The sequence below is a fragment of the Delphinapterus leucas genome, chromosome 1 (assembly GCF_059928025.1).
Source record: "Delphinapterus leucas isolate spDelLeu-1000000601 "Yukka" chromosome 1, BTC_Dleu_Yukka2, whole genome shotgun sequence".
Taxonomy (NCBI): Eukaryota; Metazoa; Chordata; class Mammalia; order Artiodactyla; family Monodontidae; genus Delphinapterus; species Delphinapterus leucas.
Window position 1 is genome coordinate 84464181 of NC_143129.1, and position 21542 is coordinate 84485722.

At 49.7% G+C, this 21542-nt stretch overlaps 1 protein-coding gene, 1 long non-coding RNA gene and 4 other non-coding genes across 8 annotated transcripts in view; 3 read left to right on the plus strand and 3 right to left on the minus strand.

Annotated features, from left to right (window-relative positions):
* Positions 1-3381: 3381 nt before the first annotated feature.
* LOC111171195 (uncharacterized) lies at positions 3382-7338 on the minus strand. Of its 3 annotated transcripts, XR_016394194.1 has the most exons (4): positions 7045-7338; positions 6643-6725; positions 5810-6542; positions 3382-5674 (listed from the first exon to the last, which is right to left on the minus strand). It is a non-coding gene; the product is annotated as an uncharacterized LOC111171195 (long non-coding RNA). The 3 variants fall into 3 exon arrangements; XR_016394193.1 differs by lacking the exon at positions 3382-5674 and having other exon boundaries at positions 5686-6542; positions 7045-7331; XR_016394195.1 differs by lacking the exons at positions 3382-5674; positions 7045-7338 and adding an exon at positions 6863-7034 and having other exon boundaries at positions 5686-6542.
* A 1-nt stretch (position 7339) lies between these two features.
* LOC111179871 (NBPF family member NBPF4-like) overlaps positions 7340-21542 on the plus strand; it is a 34243-nt gene continuing 20040 nt past the window's right edge. The window contains 5 exon segments of the mRNA XM_089916915.1: positions 7340-15001; positions 15321-15403; positions 15504-16236; positions 16371-19918; positions 21076-21185. Coding sequence (XP_089773041.1) covers positions 19741-19918; positions 21076-21185 — 288 coding nt within the window. The 5' untranslated portion in view covers positions 7340-15001; positions 15321-15403; positions 15504-16236; positions 16371-19740.
* On the plus strand, positions 7408-7571 carry LOC115802480 (U1 spliceosomal RNA). Its single transcript, XR_004022951.1, has one exon. It is a non-coding gene; the product is annotated as a U1 spliceosomal RNA (small nuclear RNA).
* On the minus strand, positions 9664-9737 carry TRNAN-GUU (transfer RNA asparagine (anticodon GUU)). Its single transcript has one exon. It is a non-coding gene; the product is annotated as a tRNA-Asn (tRNA).
* Positions 12308-12381, plus strand: TRNAN-GUU (transfer RNA asparagine (anticodon GUU)). The gene has a single exon. It is a non-coding gene; the product is annotated as a tRNA-Asn (tRNA).
* Positions 14475-14638, minus strand: LOC149750668 (U1 spliceosomal RNA). Its single transcript, XR_016390921.1, has one exon. It is a non-coding gene; the product is annotated as a U1 spliceosomal RNA (small nuclear RNA).

Consider the following 21542-nt stretch of genomic DNA (forward strand, 5'->3'; position numbering starts at 1 on the left):
GTTGCGGAGCACAGGCTCCAGACGCGCAGGCTCAGCGGCCATGGCTCACGGGCCCAGCCGCTCCGCGGCATGTGGGATCTTCCCAGACCGGGGCACGAACCCGTGTCCCCTGCATCGGCAGGTGGACTCTCAACCACTGCGCCACCAGGGAAACCCTTGAGCAGTATTTTTAATTGCAAAATACTGAACCTACCTAAATATTCATACCTAGGTTGGAAAATTATGGTACAACCACACAATGGAGTAATATGCTGCTGTAAAATTTTTAAAAGCTGGTTCAACTAGTGAAGCAGAATGAGCTGAGGGGTTGCTGAACCGGAGCAACTGAGTTCTTTCCACACCCAAGACTGGGAAAGCTTAAGGAAAGGAGGATAGAGAGGCTTCTTCATGGTAACTCCACTGGAACCAGACAACACCCTGCCTCACTGAGCCACAGGAACAGAGGCTCATGCTTTCTACTACTTGTGAATCCTCCATCATCTAAGGCAGATGAACACAAGCTAGTTTAAGGAGACAAGAGAGGGGCTTCCCTGGTGGCACAGTGATTAAAAATCTGCCTGCCAATGCAAGGGACACAGGTTCGAGCCCTAGTCCAGGAAGATCCCTCATGCCACGGAGCAGCTAAGCCCGTAAGCCACAACTACTGAGCCCGTGTGACACAACTACTGAAGCCCGCACACCTAGAGGCCATGCTCCACAACAAAGAGAAGCCACTGCAATGAGAAGCCCGTGCACCACAACGAAAAGTGGGCCCTGCTCGCCGCAACTAGAGAAAGCCCACACGCAACAACAAAGACCCAACGCAGCCATAAATAAATAAATAAATCTGTGACTCTTTAAAAAAAAGAAAACTGGACAAAATATAGAAAAAGAGTTTTCAGACATTGGACAATAAGAAGCTCTGAACTGTGACCCCTGAAAGAAAACAAACAAGGTGAATCCTACCACACCTAAACTTTCTTCTTGCAGACAATTTCTGGAATACGGCACAGGGTAGGAACGACAACGACAACAACAAAGTGCGGGAAAATTGCTGAGTTAAAGAAAATAAACACAGTTCAAGAAATCTTGAATTTTTGCACAGAGTAACTGAGGAGGGAGACATACAGAGAAGAGTTACTGAAATATACATAATGCACCCCATGAATCAATAGCTGAATATAAATCTGTGTATGGTAGGGTAAACCTCCATGAGGCTGGGAAAGAACAGATTCCAGGCAAAGAACAGTGACTAGGAAGAAGACAAATAATTCCTAGAGATCACACTGTGCTGGAGATCACTACAGCCAGAGTGGAAAAATGGAGAAATCTCACTGAGTATACAGGGCATCCAATAGAGACATCAAAAAGGCCATGCCTTAGAAGTGGGTCCAAGTCAGCCCTCCAGCACAGACTACTATAGACTTGCCCTGAATGAATTTTAAAACAAGCCTCAAAAGAATCATACTGAACACAAGTAACAACTTCTGGGGAAAATAAAGTTCAACAATCTTTAAAAACAAAATTCAGTAACCAACAATGTATAATTCATAATGTCCAGCTTCTAATAAAAAGTATTATACATAGGACAGGGAAATATGACCCATAACCAAAAGTATTATACATAGGACAGGAAAATATGACAACAGAAACAAACTCAGAAATGAAAGAGATGATGGAGTTAGGCAAAAATATTAAAACATATATTATAATTATGCTTATATGGTCAAAAATGAAATGAAATATGAGCATAAGGAGAGAAATGGAAGATATAAGTATAAATGGAATTCCTAGAGATGACAAAATATCTGAAATAGAAGTATTACTGGATATGGTTAATAGCAGATTAGAGACTGCAGAAGAAATTTTCATTTAAATTTGAAGACATAGAAAAAGAATTTCTCCAAAATGAATCAAAGACAAAAAAAGACTGAAAAAAATTTTAGTGACTTGTGGGATGATGTTAAATAATATAGTATATCCAAAATTGTTGTCTCAAAAAGAGATGAGAGACTGGGGTAGAAAAATATTTGAAGAAATAAAGGCTCAACAGTTTCTAACTTTTTGGAAAAGTATAAACACACAGAATGAAGACTCTCAATGAACTCTTGAGCAAAATAAACCCAAAACTCCAATAGCTATTCTCACTATAGAAAACGTTCTCTCCTTCCTACAAAAGACCATGTCTGTGTGTGCATGTTTCATACTAAGCACGGCTTTTCCTGGGAAGTCACAAAAGCCAGAGGCTTCAGCTCAGCACAGTCATGTTTCCAGAGGTGGGTGGTCGCACCCAGGCCCCTTTCCTCCCTGGCCACACCAGTCACCAATTGGAGAAGCAAAGAGAGAAGGTGGAGAGAACAGAGCTACCCAGAACCAGCAACCCCAAACTCCCATAGCTATTCTCACCCTAGAAAACGTCCTCTCCTTCCTACAAAAGACAATGTCTGTATGCACGTTTCATACTAAGCACTTCTTTTCCTGGGAAATCACAAAAGCCATCCTTTTGCTTCAAAGTAAACTGGAGAGTGAACTGGCCCCTGAAGAGGGAGTGGTAGGATCCGGACACCTGGTGTGCAGTGGCTTTGAGCAGAGATATGACCACAGGAGGCAGTGGGAAGCTTTTCCTCTAACATGGTGGCCCCAGTTGCTCCTCCAGACCTCAGCGCGTCCCCTCAGCTCATCCTTGTGACAGGCTCTCAGCGTGCTCCTGGCTTCTGTCACCACTCAGATCCTTCTCCAGCCTCAGTTAGCCACCAGCAGGGCCTGATAATGGAGTCTTACTTTGATTGTGGTATTTTGGCCTCCAGGTGAAATCCCTAAGGGTTCTGCCATGCACTCCAGTCCTGTGACCCTTGCCTTCCAGGAGCCATTCAAGAAGCAAAGCCACCAGAGGTCCTTAAAACTGCAGGAGGATGGGGTGTCGCCCTTCTTCACAGCTCCCTGTCTGCTGAGGAGGATCTGACCCCACTTCTCCACACCTGCTGGAGGGTCTGGAAGGAGTCAGAGACGTGGCCTGGCGGGGCAGGGCGAAAGGCAGAGGGCCTCTCCTGCAGTTGAGGAATAACCAGCCAAGGTCCACCGGGCCCAGCACTGAGCAAAACAGGCACAGTTTGTAGAGGACCTTGTGGCACTGCTTCTGAACGCCCCAGGGGCTTGGGAGCCAGCAACGGCACATTTCTCGCCTCATCCTCCGAGGGTCAACTCAGGGGGAATAGGACCTGCTTCCTAGCAATGGAGCATGTGGTCCCCACGCTGGAGCTCCACGGCAGATCGAGAAGCTCAGGACTGAGCAGCGGTGCCCTGCAGGACAGTGTTGGCAGGGGCCCGACGACCTGGCCCGGGGCCAGCGCAGCTGGGTCACAGTCAGGCTGGGCGTCGGTCTACACTGCAGCGTCGGTCTACACTGCAGCACCTGAGTTCTTTGAATCCACGTGGTGAGAGCAGCGACTCCCAGATGCCGTCTCGTGCTTAGCCTAGACCTCCTATTTCTATTCTTTTATGATCTCCAAGAAGTGTACTGACCTCACTCTAAATATACCGTCCGATTTTGTCATCCTAACTTCTCCCTGGGACTTGGGGGCTACTGGCCACACCAAGCCTGTTGAAAGTCTTGTGTAAATGAACCAGTGATCATTTTTAAGTGGCATGTGAGCGGCCCCCAGTTGTGCTAAAGCCTAGTCTGTGTCTTCACAGTGCTTTCGAAGGTGTGTATGTGTGAATAAATGTATGATATATATTTATACATGCTGCTACAGCGATACGTTAAAGGCCAACATAACTGGTGGACAGGGTCAGTGAGAGGAAATGAAACAATCTTTTCGGTGGCTATTAAAGCAAAATGTGTGTAAAGAAATAAGTTTTTCTTCCCCTACTTTGTCTCTAATTTCTGCACGAGTCCCTAGGCTGAGTGGGGAAGAATAGGAAAGACAAACTGTCACGAAGAGCTCAGCTCACTGTCTAATGCTTGAAGTCTAAGTTTAAAAGAATGATTTACCCTCCTGTCATTTTGTAACAATCCCCTTATCTAAAAATATTAAAGGGCAGTTCTTACATTTAGAGTGCCTCAGAATCAGCTGTGGAGATTACAGAACCTCCTTCCTGGGCTCCAATCCCCGGAGGTTTCGTTGGTGTGAGGCCCTAGAGCCTGCAGTTTTTCACGTAAACACAGACCACACGTTTCTGATGCGGGTGGGCTGCGGATCCCAGTCGAAAACCTATTGTTCTATAACACTGATTCAAACCTATAAATAAGCTTGTTTTCCTTTAATTAAGAATCCTTAATTGAAAAGTGGGCAAGTCACACCACAAATTAACATAAAGATCTCAAAGCGTTCCTTGGGAAAAGTCCTTAGTTACGTTCTTTTGCTTTCCAGAATTAAAACCAAGCACTTGCTCCACAATTATTTCCTAGTAACAGTTGAGAAATTAAAACGAACGACAACATGAACAAAAAACTCACGGACTTCCCTGGCGGTCCAGTGTTTAGACTGTGAGCTTCCACTGCAGGGGGCAGGGGTTCGATCCGTGGTCGGGGAACTAAGGTCCCGCAGGCCCCGCCGGCGTGGCCAAAAATATAAATAAATAAAGATAAAAAATAAAATAAAAAATAAAACAACTCAAACATTGTCACCACCACCGCCACCAATTACCAAAAGACTCAGGCCTGAGGTAGACACATGCCCCACTTCCGCAGTAGATGAAGTGACCTCGACTTCTGCCTTTACGCTTGGTTAAGTATTTTCCATGAGTGCCTTTGGCTGTCACTACAGAGGAACTCACTGGCAGAATCAGCAAGAATGGATGAAAAGTCAGCCGAACTATGAAGTCTTACTTAAAGATAAAGCAGTAAAATTTGAGGACCTCTTGCCCTGTGGTGATGCAAGCATCCCAGCAATTCTTCCTTCCTCCCGGTGCTGCCAGGGCTGGAAGGCATTGATGGTGTAATCTGTAGTCAGTGGAGAACTCAAATAATGCTTTTAAGAACTTCATTTTATGGACGTTAACATTTATGAAAACAACAGCATATGCATCGTGTAAATAAATCTCAGACCTGGTCAGGATTGAAACCGTGTACGAGGCCCCGTGCCCTTGTCTTTTGAAGTAAAGTGCTGATTCAAGAGTTAATGATTCGGGAATGTGAAGGCGTAGAAACAAAGAACAGCTGTTGGGCTGGGGAACGGGCAGCAATGTAGACTATAAATCCGCCGCACGGCAGAATCACCGAACTCCCAGCTCACTGAAGCTACAGATAAAGGCCTGACACACACTCCTAAGTGGTTTTACAGGGAGCAGGCCCCCTCCAGATGGAAAGTGCTGCCCACAAGCACATAGACCCTGGACTGGTTGAAACCAGAAGGTTGATGACGCTTGAAACTTCACTTTGATGCCAGCCAATCCGAGAACTGTCTGCGAGCTGATCACGCCCTGCTCCTCGAACACTGTAAGGCTCCTCACTACGCCCTCCAGGGTGGGTCACACAGTCTTGAGGGCATTAGCCCGCTGTGGCCCCCTCTGCCTGGCAAAGCAATAAAAGCTACTCTTTTCTACTTCACCCAAAACTCTGTCTCCGCATTTCTCTTCGGCACCGGTGAACAGAGGCCAAGTTTCGGCAACAGGATCCAGTCACAAATTACTCTGGGGGAAAATTCCTAAAAGCCATTCTTGTGTTTCACCCTTTGAAAAGTAGCTCTTCACCCTAAAAAAAAAAAAAAAAAATGGTTGCAAAAAATGAATCTTTGGGATGGAGGATTCTACGGTATTTAACTTTCCATAAATTATATTCTTTCCCTCTACGTGTTAGAACCCATTCTTAAAAGCAAATGAAATCAACCTGTGTCACCACCACTGTCTTCCAATTTGCTGTAATTCCAGTGAGAACCATGTTGGGTACACCTGTGCAGGAAATAGGGCGAGAGTTCTTTAGGGAAAAAACGGAAAGGAAAAAAGATACCTAATGTAATGCTTTAAACATGTACCAGTATCTCTTGACCTGTCAACCTAGGACAGACAGACGACCTGCAGATTTATATAGGGTTCATTATGTCCCCCATCTTATTACTGCTAAGGTGAATGTGCTAGACACTTATTGAATCGGTGTTCTATGTCTGCTGTAATAAGTGACCATGAGTTTAGTGGCTTAAAAGAACACACATTTATTATATTACAGTTCTGTAGGTTAGGAGTCCAACAAAGGTCTCACTGGACTAAAATCAAGGGGTCAATAGGGCTGCCTTACCTTCTGGAGGCTCTAGGGGATAATCTGTCTCCTTATCTTTTCTAGAGATTTTTCTAGAGATCTTTTTCAGAGATTCTCTGAGCTATTACTATCCCTGGAATAAAGCATATTTCAGATGAAATGAGCCAGAGTTTATTTCTGATGGCTGCAGAGACAGAAAGGAGGGGAAAGGGGAAAAGCAGGGGGAGGAAAGGAAGCTTCTTCCTGGAAGTTAGCTGGGTGCTGAGTTCCTTTGTTGTCGGCTCCAAGATTCTCCGGAAGAGTCAGCGTCCCCCTTGAGCCAAAGGCACCCTCAAGGATCAAGTCACTCCGCTCCTTGCTCTCTGGTCTGAAAACACAGGTTGGCTGCCTTCTTCAGCCTCCCCTCGCCCCGCCCTCAGGTCTAGCCCAGTCTCACCCAGGTGGAGAAAACAAACGAAAAAACCAACCTCGCTCTTCAAGCAAACAGGTCATCTTCCTATCCCTTATTCTGGTCATCAGCTTCTTTTTCAGAATCGTCATTTCTTGTATTCTGTATGGTGAGGAAAGGAAAAACATGGTCCCTGGTATACCACGAGATTGAAGTAGGAAGGACGTGCACAGAAAATACACCGAGTAGCACTCTGAGATGTAACCCTGAATCTACATGTCTACACACAAGACACATACATAAATATATACTTGTATCCATTGTTTTACAACTTCTTTATTTCTTAAAAACATTTTGGATCAGCATAACACACGATCCCAGAATTCCTTTCCCCGGCGTGTAACGCAGGACAAAAGGTAAGAATTCGAGGCGGCTGGCAAAATCCGCCGGTATCTCAGATAAAGAGTAAGAGGCGTGTTACCTCGGCTTGGTGGGCTCCCGAAGTGGGCGGGCATGGTGACGTCACTTCCCCCTTCAGCAGCCGGCCCGCCCATTGGTCATCTCGGCAGGGCGGGGACAGGGCAGGGGTTGGAGGAGAGGAGCCGCCTTAGAGGTCAGGAATGGGGCTTGGCTTATGTAAATCTTGCAGCGTAGGGGTACAATTCCCGGCGAGCCACTTCCCGGGCTGTGGAAGTTTTCGCGAGAAGTTGCTCGGATTTTATTAGCAGAGTCGTTTGGAGGGGCTGAGAGGCGTGGAAGAGGAGGGGGTGCGGAGGGTGGGTGGGGAGCGTGTGTGTACAGTGTAGGCGTCTAAGGCTGTACGGGGGGGCGGGCAAAGCGATTCATACTTACCTGGCAGGGGAGATACCATGATCATGAAGGTGGTTTTCCCAGGGTGAGGCTCATTCATTGCACTGCGAGTGTGCTGACCCCTGCGATTTCCCCAAATAGGGGAAACTCGACTGCGTAATTTGTGGTAGTGGGGGACTGCGTGCGCGCTCTCCCCTGGCAACCAGTGTGCTAACGATAGAATGAGGCAACGGCACTAATGGGGCCCCGTACCTCTGCAGATAACTCGGTGAAGAGGGTGTGTTGCTACCGTTTGTCGCGCGCCGTTTTCTCCTGTTTTTTTTTTTTTTTTTTTCTCTTTTTTTGCTGTGGTTGTGGATCCTTCGGCGTGCGGGTGCCGGAGCACCGCCGCGGTGGTGGCTACGAAAGGGTGCGCGATAGCCGAGGTTTTTTTGTTTGTTTTCCTTTTGGGGGAGAGCTGAGTGTTAGCTCTCCGCGCAAGCGCAGAGAGTTTGCGTTAGTACTTATGAGTTCGACTTCAGCTGGTCTGTGCCTTGCAAGACGCTGAGCGGGTCGGTAGTTTGACTCTCCTGCCTTGTACTTTGAAACGGGAGTGCTACGCCCCGCCGCACGCAGGCACGGGAACGGCATCTGCGCTTTTGCTTCAAACAACAGTAATAGTACCAGCGGGGGAACGTGCAAAAGAAAGTTTTCCCGAAGACCGGCCGTCGAGGGCTCCTCGGTGATGCCGTGGATAAGGGATCCGCTTGCCAATGCACGGAACACGGGTTCGAGTTCTGGTCGGCGGCGAACACCCCACGCGCTACACACAGGGCAAGTGAGCTCTCGTGCGGTAACTGCTCAAGCCTGCGTGCCAGGAGCCCGCGCTCACGATCTTCGCAGTGAGGGAGAAGCCCGGCCGCGGCAGCGGCCCCACAACGCAGTTTATTCAAACAAACACACTAAAACGGCGGGCAGACGGGCCCATCTAATGAAAGAGGGCAGGGAGCGGTCCCTGCGGGAGGGGAAGCAATGCCTCCACTTTTTACTGCCTGGAGAGTTTCCCCAGCAAAGCACACGAGGACGAATCCGGTGTGGACCTGCTTACGCTGAGAGCCGAGCTGTGAGTCCAGCGAGGCCGAACGAGCTGCTGCCCGCAGGACAGATCTTCCCAGAGAGGGGAGAGATGCTAGAACTAATTTAGCGAGGAAGACAGCAGGGTCCCCCGCCACCGTGCAGCACAGTCCTGATCCGTGCAGCTCTCGGAGGAAACTCCCCGAGGTCGGCGGAAATTTTTGACAGGACCAAGGCTCGCACAGATAGTGCTCCTCCTCCCAAGCGGACAGACTAGAAGGAAACAAACAAACGACCGCAACCAGAAAACATCGTAGTTCAGGAGGGCAGGGGGTAGAGTACTCAGGAGGAATGTCTTGCGGCAGTAGCGGGAGCTCGTTAGCCCCAGACTGAGCGCTGCTCGGAACCACTTCGCAAATCATAGAAGCAAGACCGGAAACGATCAAACAGTTTGCAAGTAACTTAAATGCGTCCATGAACAAAGTTCAGCGTTTCCAGGAACACACAGCTCTCCAGCAAGGCACCCTTCACAAACGCCTGGCATTCCATCACAGATCCTGAGGTACCCAAAGAGCCAGGGGAAATGACCCTTCTCCATAATGCAGAGACACCTCGGTCATTTGCAAGTGACCCAGAGCTGACACCGATGTTAAAATCACCAGAGGAGGACATTAAAACATTTATTCCAAGTGTATTCCGTAGCTTCAAACAGTTAAATGTACACACACACGGGGCACATTTTAAAAAGACCCGCTCTAACGTAAAGTGAAAACTACACTGTCTGAAAGGAAATGTACTGCAAGGGATTAAGAGCGAGCAGTTCGAAAACGCAGAAGAAAGAATTTTGAATAGGAATTGCGTTGACTCTGCCTTGATTGCAGATCACTTTCAGTAGAAAGCGACAGTCCCAAATGAAAGGGCTGAGGCGTCCTGAGATGGGGCGGTGAATACTCCGCGCAGGTGGTGCCATGGAGCTTGATTTATGACGTCGCAGCTCGAGTAAGGGATGGCCGCCACCCGTGTGCGTGTGCCTTCATCCTCTGGCAGGTGTCCTGGAACGTACAAGACACATCACTTAGTGAGGGCAGCCCTCCAGGTGGTGCAAAGAGACCACGGGCACCAGGTAAAAACCGGGAGCAGGCGGAGATTCCGGGAGAGGGGCGCTGGGGAGGAACTGAAACGGCAGGCGCATAAAAGCGACAGCTGAGACCTCGCTCATCAGATTCTAAGCCAAGTCCGTCCCTGGGTGGGCTCGAACCACCAACCTTTCGGTTAACAGCCGAACGCGCTAACCGATTGCGCCACAGAGACGAGCGGCGGCGAGGTATTCTTGTAACATCCTGGAATCAGAATGTATTCCCCGTCCCTTCCAACCCCAGCGGAAAAGAGATTCAAATGTCTTTATCTTATCCAACCTCGCCGGCGCTCTCAGAGACACTGAGTCTCGTGGACCGTGGACACCGAGCCCGAGTGAGCTGGGGGCTCCGACGGAACAACGCCGGGCCCACGACCATCCATCCTCGCCTGCTCCTGGCCGCCTCGAAAGCGGCCCCTCTACACGAGACGACTGCCGCCTGTCTCGGGCTCAAGTCCTCCATTTCCCACTCGTGATCGGCCTCACCCGTCGCGCTCACCGCAAGTCCCCCTCCAGGTCCGGGTGGTCGTACGGGGGAAGGACAGCAACCGGCTGTGTCCCCACCGTTCTGCCCCCTCTGGGCGCCTCCAGAGAAGGGCTCCACGAGGCACGACCCGGAGTTTGCTCACCAGGCAGCCCCTCGCCCGGAGCAGGGCCTGGCATCCAGCAGGCGCCCAATACATGCCCACCGCCGGGGCCCGCGGTGGTGGGTAGACCGAGAATTCTTATGCCACCTGTGTTTAGTCCTGGAGGAACCTAGACTTTTCAGATCGTCTGTTCTTCAAAACCTTTCTTCTAGCAGCTGATTTAGAACCAGATAAAAGTCCTGGAAAGGCCAGGAGGGCACCACCCCGTCCGGCTCTCAACTCCCCACCCAAGGCGGTGCTGCGGCCTCAGCCTGCGGGCGCAGGTGTCGGGTCTGAGAGCCGTGAAGGAGGAAAGCTGCAAACCAGAAAGACGGCTGGGCTAGGCAACCTGGGAGTATGAGGGAGAAAGAGAGAGAAAGATCCGTAGAGGTTATCTTTCCATTGCCTTAGGTATTCTTTAATCACCTGCAGCTATGTTTTGTAGTTTTCAGTCTAGAAGTCTTTCACCTCCTTGGATAAGTTAATTCGTAGATATTTTATTCGTTTTGGGTGCTATCGTAAATTGAATTGTTTTCTTAATTTCTTTTTCAGATTGTTCACTGCTAGTGTATAGAAACAACTGATTTTTGTCTATCTTGTACCCTGCCATTATACAGAATTCGTTTGTTGACTCTGGTAGTTTTGTGTGGGTTATGGAGGATTTTTCTATGTATAGGAGCACGCCATTCACAAAGACAACGACGGGAGAGGTTCCCTGTTTTGGGTCGCTGCAGCTCCTGAGTCTTGAATTAGCATGCACAGCCTAGGCCGGGGAAATCGAAATCCGCGGGAGCCTTTCTTTGCAGGCCAAGCTCCAACCGGCAGGAACACAGCGACTCCTCCAGGCCCATGCAGGGCCGGCGCTAGGCCCTAGGATTTTGCGGGACGTGTGAGGCCCGAAAAGAGCAGATTCAGATCAACCCAGCCAAATGCCCCCAGACAGAGGAGAAGGTTGTTCTTGGAGCCGCAGGCGCTCTCCTCAGAGTGGGCGGCACCGGGAGCGTCAGCGAGGGCGCAGCTGGAGGGAATGCTGACTCCAGGCCGTGGGGGTCTCGGGCGGAGTCGGGGGGTCCTCAGAACGTGGAGTCCTCCGGTGAGGTGTGCGGCTCGCCACCTCGCCCGCCTGCTCTGTAGCCAGTAGGGGGCAAGGCACCAAGTCCAAAAGGTAGAACCATACGGTGTTGCCGGGGGTGATCAGGCACAGGAAACCCGTTTTCTGTTAGGATTCGAATTCAGACCCAAGCAGGCAGGCTTCCATCACCGCACCAATCACACCACGACCGCTATGCTCCACCGGGGACCTACGGAGCTGTGGTCGGATCCACGTTAGCCCAGCCGTCTTTCTGGTTTGCAGCTTTCCTCCTTCACGGCTCTCAGACCCGACACCTGCGCCCGCAGGCTGAGGCCGCAGCACCGCCTTGGGTGGGGAGTTGAGAGCCGGACGGGGTGGTGCCCTCCTGGCCTTTCCAGGACTTTTATCTGGTTCTAAATCAGCTGCTAGAAGAAAGGTTTTGAAGAACAGACGATCTGAAAAGTCTAGGTTCCTCCAGGACTAAACACAGGTGGCATAAGAATTCTCGGTCTACCCACCACCGCGGGCCCCGGCGGCGGGCATGTATTGGGCGCCTGCTGGATGCCAGGCCCTGCTCCGGGCGAGGGGCTGCCTGGTGAGCAAACTCCGGGTCGTGCCTCGTGGAGCCCTTCTCTGGAGGCGCCCAGAGGGGGCAGAACGGTGGGGACACAGCCGGTTGCTGTCCTTCCCCCGTACGACCACCCGGACCTGGAGGGGGACTTGCGGTGAGCGCGACGGGTGAGGCCGATCACGAGTGGGAAATGGAGGACTTGAGCCCGAGACAGGCGGCAGTCGTCTCGTGTAGAGGGGCCGCTTTCGAGGCGGCCAGGAGCAGGCGAGGATGGATGGTCGTGGGCCCGGCGTTGTTCCGTCGGAGCCCCCAGCTCACTCGGGCTCGGTGTCCACGGTCCACGAGACTCAGTGTCTCTGAGAGCGCCGGCGAGGTTGGATAAGATAAAGACATTTGAATCTCTTTTCCGCTGGGGTTGGAAGGGACGGGGAATACATTCTGATTCCAGGATGTTACAAGAATACCTCGCCGCCGCTCGTCTCTGTGGCGCAATCGGTTAGCGCGTTCGGCTGTTAACCGAAAGGTTGGTGGTTCGAGCCCACCCAGGGACGGACTTGGCTTAGAATCTGATGAGCGAGGTCTCAGCTGTCGCTTTTATGCGCCTGCCGTTTCAGTTCCTCCCCAGCGCCCCTCTCCCGGAATCTCCGCCTGCTCCCGGTTTTTACCTGGTGCCCGTGGTCTCTTTGCACCACCTGGAGGGCTGCCCTCACTAAGTGATGTGTCTTGTACGTTCCAGGACACCTGCCAGAGGATGAAGGCACACGCACACGGGTGGCGGCCATCCCTTACTCGAGCTGCGACGTCATAAATCAAGCTCCATGGCACCACCTGCGCGGAGTATTCACCGCCCCATCTCAGGACGCCTCAGCCCTTTCATTTGGGACTGTCGCTTTCTACTGAAAGTGATCTGCAATCAAGGCAGAGTCAACGCAATTCCTATTCAAAATTCTTTCTTCTGCGTTTTCGAACTGCTCGCTCTTAATCCCTTGCAGTACATTTCCTTTCAGACAGTGTAGTTTTCACTTTACGTTAGAGCGGGTCTTTTTAAAATGTGCCCCGTGTGTGTGTACATTTAACTGTTTGAAGCTACGGAATACACTTGGAATAAATGTTTTAATGTCCTCCTCTGGTGATTTTAACATCGGTGTCAGCTCTGGGTCACTTGCAAATGACCGAGGTGTCTCTGCATTATGGAGAAGGGTCATTTCCCCTGGCTCTTTGGGTACCTCAGGATCTGTGATGGAATGCCAGGCGTTTGTGAAGGGTGCCTTGCTGGAGAGCTGTGTGTTCCTGGAAACGCTGAACTTTGTTCATGGACGCATTTAAGTTACTTGCAAACTGTTTGATCGTTTCCGGTCTTGCTTCTATGATTTGCGAAGTGGTTCCGAGCAGCGCTCAGTCTGGGGCTAACGAGCTCCCGCTACTGCCGCAAGACATTCCTCCTGAGTACTCTACCCCCTGCCCTCCTGAACTACGATGTTTTCTGGTTGCGGTCGTTTGTTTGTTTCCTTCTAGTCTGTCCGCTTGGGAGGAGGAGCACTATCTGTGCGAGCCTTGGTCCTGTCAAAAATTTCCGCCGACCTCGGGGAGTTTCCTCCGAGAGCTGCACGGATCAGGACTGTGCTGCACGGTGGCGGGGGACCCTGCTGTCTTCCTCGCTAAATTAGTTCTAGCATCTCTCCCCTCTCTGGGAAGATCTGTCCTGCGGGCAGCAGCTCGTTCGGCCTCGCTGGACTCACAGCTCGGCTCTCAGCGTAAGCAGGTCCACACCGGATTCGTCCTCGTGTGCTTTGCTGGGGAAACTCTCCAGGCAGTAAAAAGTGGAGGCATTGCTTCCCCTCCCGCAGGGACCGCTCCCTGCCCTCTTTCATTAGATGGGCCCGTCTGCCCGCCGTTTTAGTGTGTTTGTTTGAATAAACTGCGTTGTGGGGCCGCTGCCGCGGCCGGGCTTCTCCCTCACTGCGAAGATCGTGAGCGCGGGCTCCTGGCACGCAGGCTTGAGCAGTTACCGCACGAGAGCTCACTTGCCCTGTGTGTAGCGCGTGGGGTGTTCGCCGCCGACCAGAACTCGAACCCGTGTTCCGTGCATTGGCAAGCGGATCCCTTATCCACGGCATCACCGAGGAGCCCTCGACGGCCGGTCTTCGGGAAAACTTTCTTTTGCACGTTCCCCCGCTGGTACTATTACTGTTGTTTGAAGCAAAAGCGCAGATGCCGTTCCCGTGCCTGCGTGCGGCGGGGCGTAGCACTCCCGTTTCAAAGTACAAGGCAGGAGAGTCAAACTACCGACCCGCTCAGCGTCTTGCAAGGCACAGACCAGCTGAAGTCGAACTCATAAGTACTAACGCAAACTCTCTGCGCTTGCGCGGAGAGCTAACACTCAGCTCTCCCCCAAAAGGAAAACAAACAAAAAAACCTCGGCTATCGCGCACCCTTTCGTAGCCACCACCGCGGCGGTGCTCCGGCACCCGCACGCCGAAGGATCCACAACCACAGCAAAAAAAGAGAAAAAAAAAAAAAAAAAAAACAGGAGAAAACGGCGCGCGACAAACGGTAGCAACACACCCTCTTCACCGAGTTATCTGCAGAGGTACGGGGCCCCATTAGTGCCGTTGCCTCATTCTATCGTTAGCACACTGGTTGCCAGGGGAGAGCGCGCACGCAGTCCCCCACTACCACAAATTACGCAGTCGAGTTTCCCCTATTTGGGGAAATCGCAGGGGTCAGCACACTCGCAGTGCAATGAATGAGCCTCACCCTGGGAAAACCACCTTCATGATCATGGTATCTCCCCTGCCAGGTAAGTATGAATCGCTTTGCCCGCCCCCCCGTACAGCCTTAGACGCCTACACTGTACACACACGCTCCCCACCCACCCTCCGCACCCCCTCCTCTTCCACGCCTCTCAGCCCCTCCAAACGACTCTGCTAATAAAATCCGAGCAACTTCTCGCGAAAACTTCCACAGCCCGGGAAGTGGCTCGCCGGGAATTGTACCCCTACGCTGCAAGATTTACATAAGCCAAGCCCCATTCCTGACCTCTAAGGCGGCTCCTCTCCTCCAACCCCTGCCCTGTCCCCGCCCTGCCGAGATGACCAATGGGCGGGCCGGCTGCTGAAGGGGGAAGTGACGTCACCATGCCCGCCCACTTCGGGAGCCCACCAAGCCGAGGTAACACGCCTCTTACTCTTTATCTGAGATACCGGCGGATTTTGCCAGCCGCCTCGAATTCTTACCTTTTGTCCTGCGTTACACGCCGGGGAAAGGAATTCTGGGATCGTGTGTTATGCTGATCCAAAATGTTTTTAAGAAATAAAGAAGTTGTAAAACAATGGATACAAGTATATATTTATGTATGTGTCTTGTGTGTAGACATGTAGATTCAGGGTTACATCTCAGAGTGCTACTCGGTGTATTTTCTGTGCACGTCCTTCCTACTTCAATCTCGTGGTATACCAGGGACCATGTTTTTCCTTTCCTCACCATACAGAATACAAGAAATGACGATTCTGAAAAAGAAGCTGATGACCAGAATAAGGGATAGGAAGATGACCTGTTTGCTTGAAGAGCGAGGTTGGTTTTTTCGTTTGTTTTCTCCACCTGGGTGAGACTGGGCTAGACCTGAGGGCGGGGCGAGGGGAGGCTGAAGAAGGCAGCCAACCTGTGTTTTCAGACCAGAGAGCAAGGAGCGGAGTGACTTGATCCTTGAGGGTGCCTTTGGCTCAAGGGGGACGCTGACTCTTCCGGAGAATCTTGGAGCCGACAACAAAGGAACTCAGCACCCAGCTAACTTCCAGGAAGAAGCTTCCTTTCCTCCCCCTGCTTTTCCCCTTTCCCCTCCTTTCTGTCTCTGCAGCCATCAGAAATAAACTCTGGCTCATTTCATCTGAAATATGCTTTATTCCAGGGATAGTAATAGCTCAGAGAATCTCTGAAAAAGATCTCTAGAAAAATCTCTAGAAAAGATAAGGAAACAGATTATCCCCTAGAGCCTCCAGAAGGTAAGGCAGCCCTATTGACCCCTTGATTTTAGTCCAGTGAGACCTTTGTTGGACTCCTAACCTACAGAACTGTAATATAATAAATGTGTGTTCTTTTAAGCCACTAAACTCATGGTCACTTATTACAGCAGACATAGAACACCGATTCAATAAGTGTCTAGCACATTCACCTTAGCAGTAATAAGATGGGGGACATAATGAACCCTATATAAATCTGCAGGTCGTCTGTCTGTCCTAGGTTGACAGGTCAAGAGATACTGGTACATGTTTAAAGCATTACATTAGGTATCTTTTTTCCTTTCCGTTTTTTCCCTAAAGAACTCTCGCCCTATTTCCTGCACAGGTGTACCCAACATGGTTCTCACTGGAATTACAGCAAATTGGAAGACAGTGGTGGTGACACAGGTTGATTTCATTTGCTTTTAAGAATGGGTTCTAACACGTAGAGGGAAAGAATATAATTTATGGAAAGTTAAATACCGTAGAATCCTCCATCCCAAAGATTCATTTTTTGCAACCATTTTTTTTTTTTTTTTTAGGGTGAAGAGCTACTTTTCAAAGGGTGAAACACAAGAATGGCTTTTAGGAATTTTCCCCCAGAGTAATTTGTGACTGGATCCTGTTGCCGAAACTTGGCCTCTGTTCACCGGTGCCGAAGAGAAATGCGGAGACAGAGTTTTGGGTGAAGTAGAAAAGAGTAGCTTTTATTGCTTTGCCAGGCAGAGGGGGCCACAGCGGGCTAATGCCCTCAAGACTGTGTGACCCACCCTGGAGGGCGTAGTGAGGAGCCTTACAGTGTTCGAGGAGCAGGGCGTGATCAGCTCGCAGACAGTTCTCGGATTGGCTGGCATCAAAGTGAAGTTTCAAGCGTCATCAACCTTCTGGTTTCAACCAGTCCAGGGTCTATGTGCTTGTGGGCAGCACTTTCCATCTGGAGGGGGCCTGCTCCCTGTAAAACCACTTAGGAGTGTGTGTCAGGCCTTTATCTGTAGCTTCAGTGAGCTGGGAGTTCGGTGATTCTGCCGTGCGGCGGATTTATAGTCTACATTGCTGCCCGTTCCCCAGCCCAACAGCTGTTCTTTGTTTCTACGCCTTCACATTCCCGAATCATTAACTCTTGAATCAGCACTTTACTTCAAAAGACAAGGGCACGGGGCCTCGTACACGGTTTCAATCCTGACCAGGTCTGAGATTTATTTACACGATGCATATGCTGTTGTTTTCATAAATGTTAACGTCCATAAAATGAAGTTCTTAAAAGCATTATTTGAGTTCTCCACTGACTACAGATTACACCATCAATGCCTTCCAGCCCTGGCAGCACCGGGAGGAAGGAAGAATTGCTGGGATGCTTGCATCACCACAGGGCAAGAGGTCCTCAAATTTTACTGCTTTATCTTTAAGTAAGACTTCATAGTTCGGCTGACTTTTCATCCATTCTTGCTGATTCTGCCAGTGAGTTCCTCTGTAGTGACAGCCAAAGGCACTCATGGAAAATACTTAACCAAGCGTAAAGGCAGAAGTCGAGGTCACTTCATCTACTGCGGAAGTGGGGCATGTGTCTACCTCAGGCCTGAGTCTTTTGGTAATTGGTGGCGGTGGTGGTGACAATGTTTGAGTTGTTTTATTTTTTATTTTATTTTTTATCTTTATTTATTTATATTTTTGGCCACGCCGGCGGGGCCTGCGGGACCTTAGTTCCCCGACCACGGATCGAACCCCTGCCCCCTGCAGTGGAAGCTCACAGTCTAAACACTGGACCGCCAGGGAAGTCCGTGAGTTTTTTGTTCATGTTGTCGTTCGTTTTAATTTCTCAACTGTTACTAGGAAATAATTGTGGAGCAAGTGCTTGGTTTTAATTCTGGAAAGCAAAAGAACGTAACTAAGGACTTTTCCCAAGGAACGCTTTGAGATCTTTATGTTAATTTGTGGTGTGACTTGCCCACTTTTCAATTAAGGATTCTTAATTAAAGGAAAACAAGCTTATTTATAGGTTTGAATCAGTGTTATAGAACAATAGGTTTTCGACTGGGATCCGCAGCCCACCCGCATCAGAAACGTGTGGTCTGTGTTTACGTGAAAAACTGCAGGCTCTAGGGCCTCACACCAACGAAACCTCCGGGGATTGGAGCCCAGGAAGGAGGTTCTGTAATCTCCACAGCTGATTCTGAGGCACTCTAAATGTAAGAACTGCCCTTTAATATTTTTAGATAAGGGGATTGTTACAAAATGACAGGAGGGTAAATCATTCTTTTAAACTTAGACTTCAAGCATTAGACAGTGAGCTGAGCTCTTCGCGACAGTTTGTCTTTCCTATTCTTCCCCACTCAGCCTAGGGACTCGTGCAGAAATTAGAGACAAAGTAGGGGAAGAAAAACTTATTTCTTTACACACATTTTGCTTTAATAGCCACCGAAAAGATTGTTTCATTTCCTCTCACTGACCCTGTCCACCAGTTATGTTGGCCTTTAACGTATCGCTGTAGCAGCATGTATAAATATATATCATACATTTATTCACACATACACACCTTCGAAAGCACTGTGAAGACACAGACTAGGCTTTAGCACAACTGGGGGCCGCTCACATGCCACTTAAAAATGATCACTGGTTCATTTACACAAGACTTTCAACAGGCTTGGTGTGGCCAGTAGCCCCCAAGTCCCAGGGAGAAGTTAGGATGACAAAAATCGGACGGTATATTTAGAGTGAGGTCAGTACACTTCTTGGAGATCATAAAAGAATAGAAATAGGAGGTCTAGGCTAAGCACGAGACGGCATCTGGGAGTCGCTGCTCTCACCACGTGGATTCAAAGAACTCAGGTGCTGCAGTGTAGACCGACGCCCAGCCTGACTGTGACCCAGCTGCGCTGGCCCCGGGCCAGGTCGTCGGGCCCCTGCCAACACTGTCCTGCAGGGCACCGCTGCTCAGTCCTGAGCTTCTCGATCTGCCGTGGAGCTCCAGCGTGGGGACCACATGCTCCATTGCTAGGAAGCAGGTCCTATTCCCCCTGAGTTGACCCTCGGAGGATGAGGCGAGAAATGTGCCGTTGCTGGCTCCCAAGCCCCTGGGGCGTTCAGAAGCAGTGCCACAAGGTCCTCTACAAACTGTGCCTGTTTTGCTCAGTGCTGGGCCCGGTGGACCTTGGCTGGTTATTCCTCAACTGCAGGAGAGGCCCTCTGCCTTTCGCCCTGCCCCGCCAGGCCACGTCTCTGACTCCTTCCAGACCCTCCAGCAGGGTCGAAGAACTTCATGACAGTGTAAAAGTTTGAGGTCTCTCACTTGTGGAAAAGCCTTAAGATCTGTTTAAAGAGAAGGTGGGGTGACTTCATGACAGCCCTACAGAAATTAAGACCTGTTGGCAAACTATTTCTCCTGTGAATTTTTTATACACAGAAGAATGAACAATGAGAACTCCGCTGAGATTTTTTTTGGAAGGAGATAGGTAAGTGGTATCAGGACATGTGTAGACAACTTAAGAGTGACTGCTGAGGGATTGGTTGCTATCAATGGTGACCTTCACAAGACCCCAGGCAGCCTTGTGTATTAGCATGGCCTAGGCAACTGGAAGGCAGGTGCCCCCGAGATTCCATGACCGCCCCCCCCCCCCACCTACGAGTTCTGTTATTGCAACTCCAGATGGTAACCTCGCATGCTGGGTCCTCCTCCGTCACTCCTGTCTGAGTGTGAGCTATAGACGGTGCCTTTGGCTCTGAGCACTGGCATAATGAACCTTGTTTTTGCGGTTGCAAACCCTCAAGTTTCTCCCAACAGTAAGTTAAGAATTCCAGTTTCTGTCATCCCTCAGTCCTGATTAAACTTACGTGATTTCACATGTTTTTAATCCATCATATGTTTGGGTTTCTTCTCCCCAGTCCCTGGCTCTACCTTTTCTGCCACATGTCACCATGGCAGTATCTCTTGGCCCTTTATCTGATCTGAGGGTAGAACTTACACTCACGGAAATCAACCAGGAGCTTCAGTTGTAGCTGGCAAAGAAGAAGCAGGACTTCCAAGACCTCCCAGAGAAATTCCTTGTATCCCAAGCTACTGCCTACTCCCTGGCCAACCAGCTGCAGAAATACAGTTAAGTCCTAGGGGTCATGGTCACCAAAGTGATGAATGATCATGGTCTTCCCTCTGAGAAACAAAAACTCTCCAGACTTTGTCTCCTATTCCCTTTGTCATTTTGAATTGCATTCTGACCACAATCCAGGAAAGGTAGAAGTGGCTATTTTACCCTCAGTTCCCTGAGGATGGGAAAACTCAGGCACAAAGAGTTGAGCCACTTTTCCAGGTTTGCGGTGAGTTGTAGGGTGAGATTAGAGTTAAAATCCCAGATATTGATTCTTGGTTCAGGCACTGAACTGCCTGTTTCTCTCAGGAACAAGCTAAACTGTGTCAATTGGAATCTTTTCTGTTCTGTATCTGATCCTGCATCACTGTTGGCTAAACGACTGGGACTGATGAACTCCATCAGTTCAGGTTTCCCTGAGGTCCCATTGGCAAAGCCCTGTGGTAGTTACACTGGGGTGACATGGTGGTTACACGCTGGGGGAAGCAGGGGATAGTACCTGCTTAAAAGGAGCTTAAGGATGAGTCTGCTCCTCACTGAAACCATGGGCTACCTGTTTGAGTTGTAATGAATAATGAGGAAATTCGGACAAAGCTCTGACAATAGTCCCTGGCACAGTATGACACAGTAAGTTCAAGTTCTACTATGTCTAATAACACAAACTTTCATAGTATTTGGGCACATTTTTTTTCCAGGTCCTTATGGTTTCATGTATTCTCTTTCATACAAGTGTATCCAGGTGAGTTTTTTACCTTTGAGATACTTGTCCATTACTGAAATCCCAGCACAAGGGAACCATCAGTCCTATAGTCCTAGGGGTCTTCCCAACCACACAGGAATCACCAGGAATGCCTCTGCTCAGCATTTCACCTAAGAGGCTGCAAGTATTGGTAAGTGGCCCAGGATTCAGTGTCAGTTTGCCAAACACCAGTTCATCTTGTCTAGTTACTTTCTGTGCCCTGGAGCTTCTGTTTCCTCAGCTCTAAAACAGGGAGTAACCGAATGCCATGCAGGTGGGAGGCTGAGGAATCAGATGTGGAAATCCCTGTGTAGAGCCTGGTACTGAGGTTACATCTGTCCTTGGGATGGACCCTGCCTCTTCCCTTGAAGGCAGTGACCACAGCAGCCTGTCCAGCTTTCCCCTGAGGCAGCGTCTCTCTTTCCTCAGAGTATGAAGCATTTAAGGACATCATTGAATCTGTGCTGGGGGAGAAGCTGCTGTTTGAGGCGCTGAGGCTAGCAGAGAAGCTGGCAGAGAAGCCCACGCAAGCTGAGAGGTGAGATAAGGAGGGCAGAGATGTTCATGGCAGGCACATGGCACAATATTTATAAACCAGCAGGAGAACACCAATTGGTGAATTACGGACTCCAATTGTTATTCAGAGCCTCATTTACTCTGCTTTTAAAAACACTATTGACTTAAAATCACATATCATGAAATTCACCAAATTCAAGTCAACAGCTCAGTGACATTTGGTACCCTCAACAATGTTGTGCAATCAATACCTCATTTACCTTTAAATCACAACCCCCTCCTGACTGACTACACCTTGTCATCCATTCTTGACCCTGTCATTCTCATGTTTTTTTCCAATTCACACCAGCTGTATCTGTCCACACTCCTTGGGGATGTTC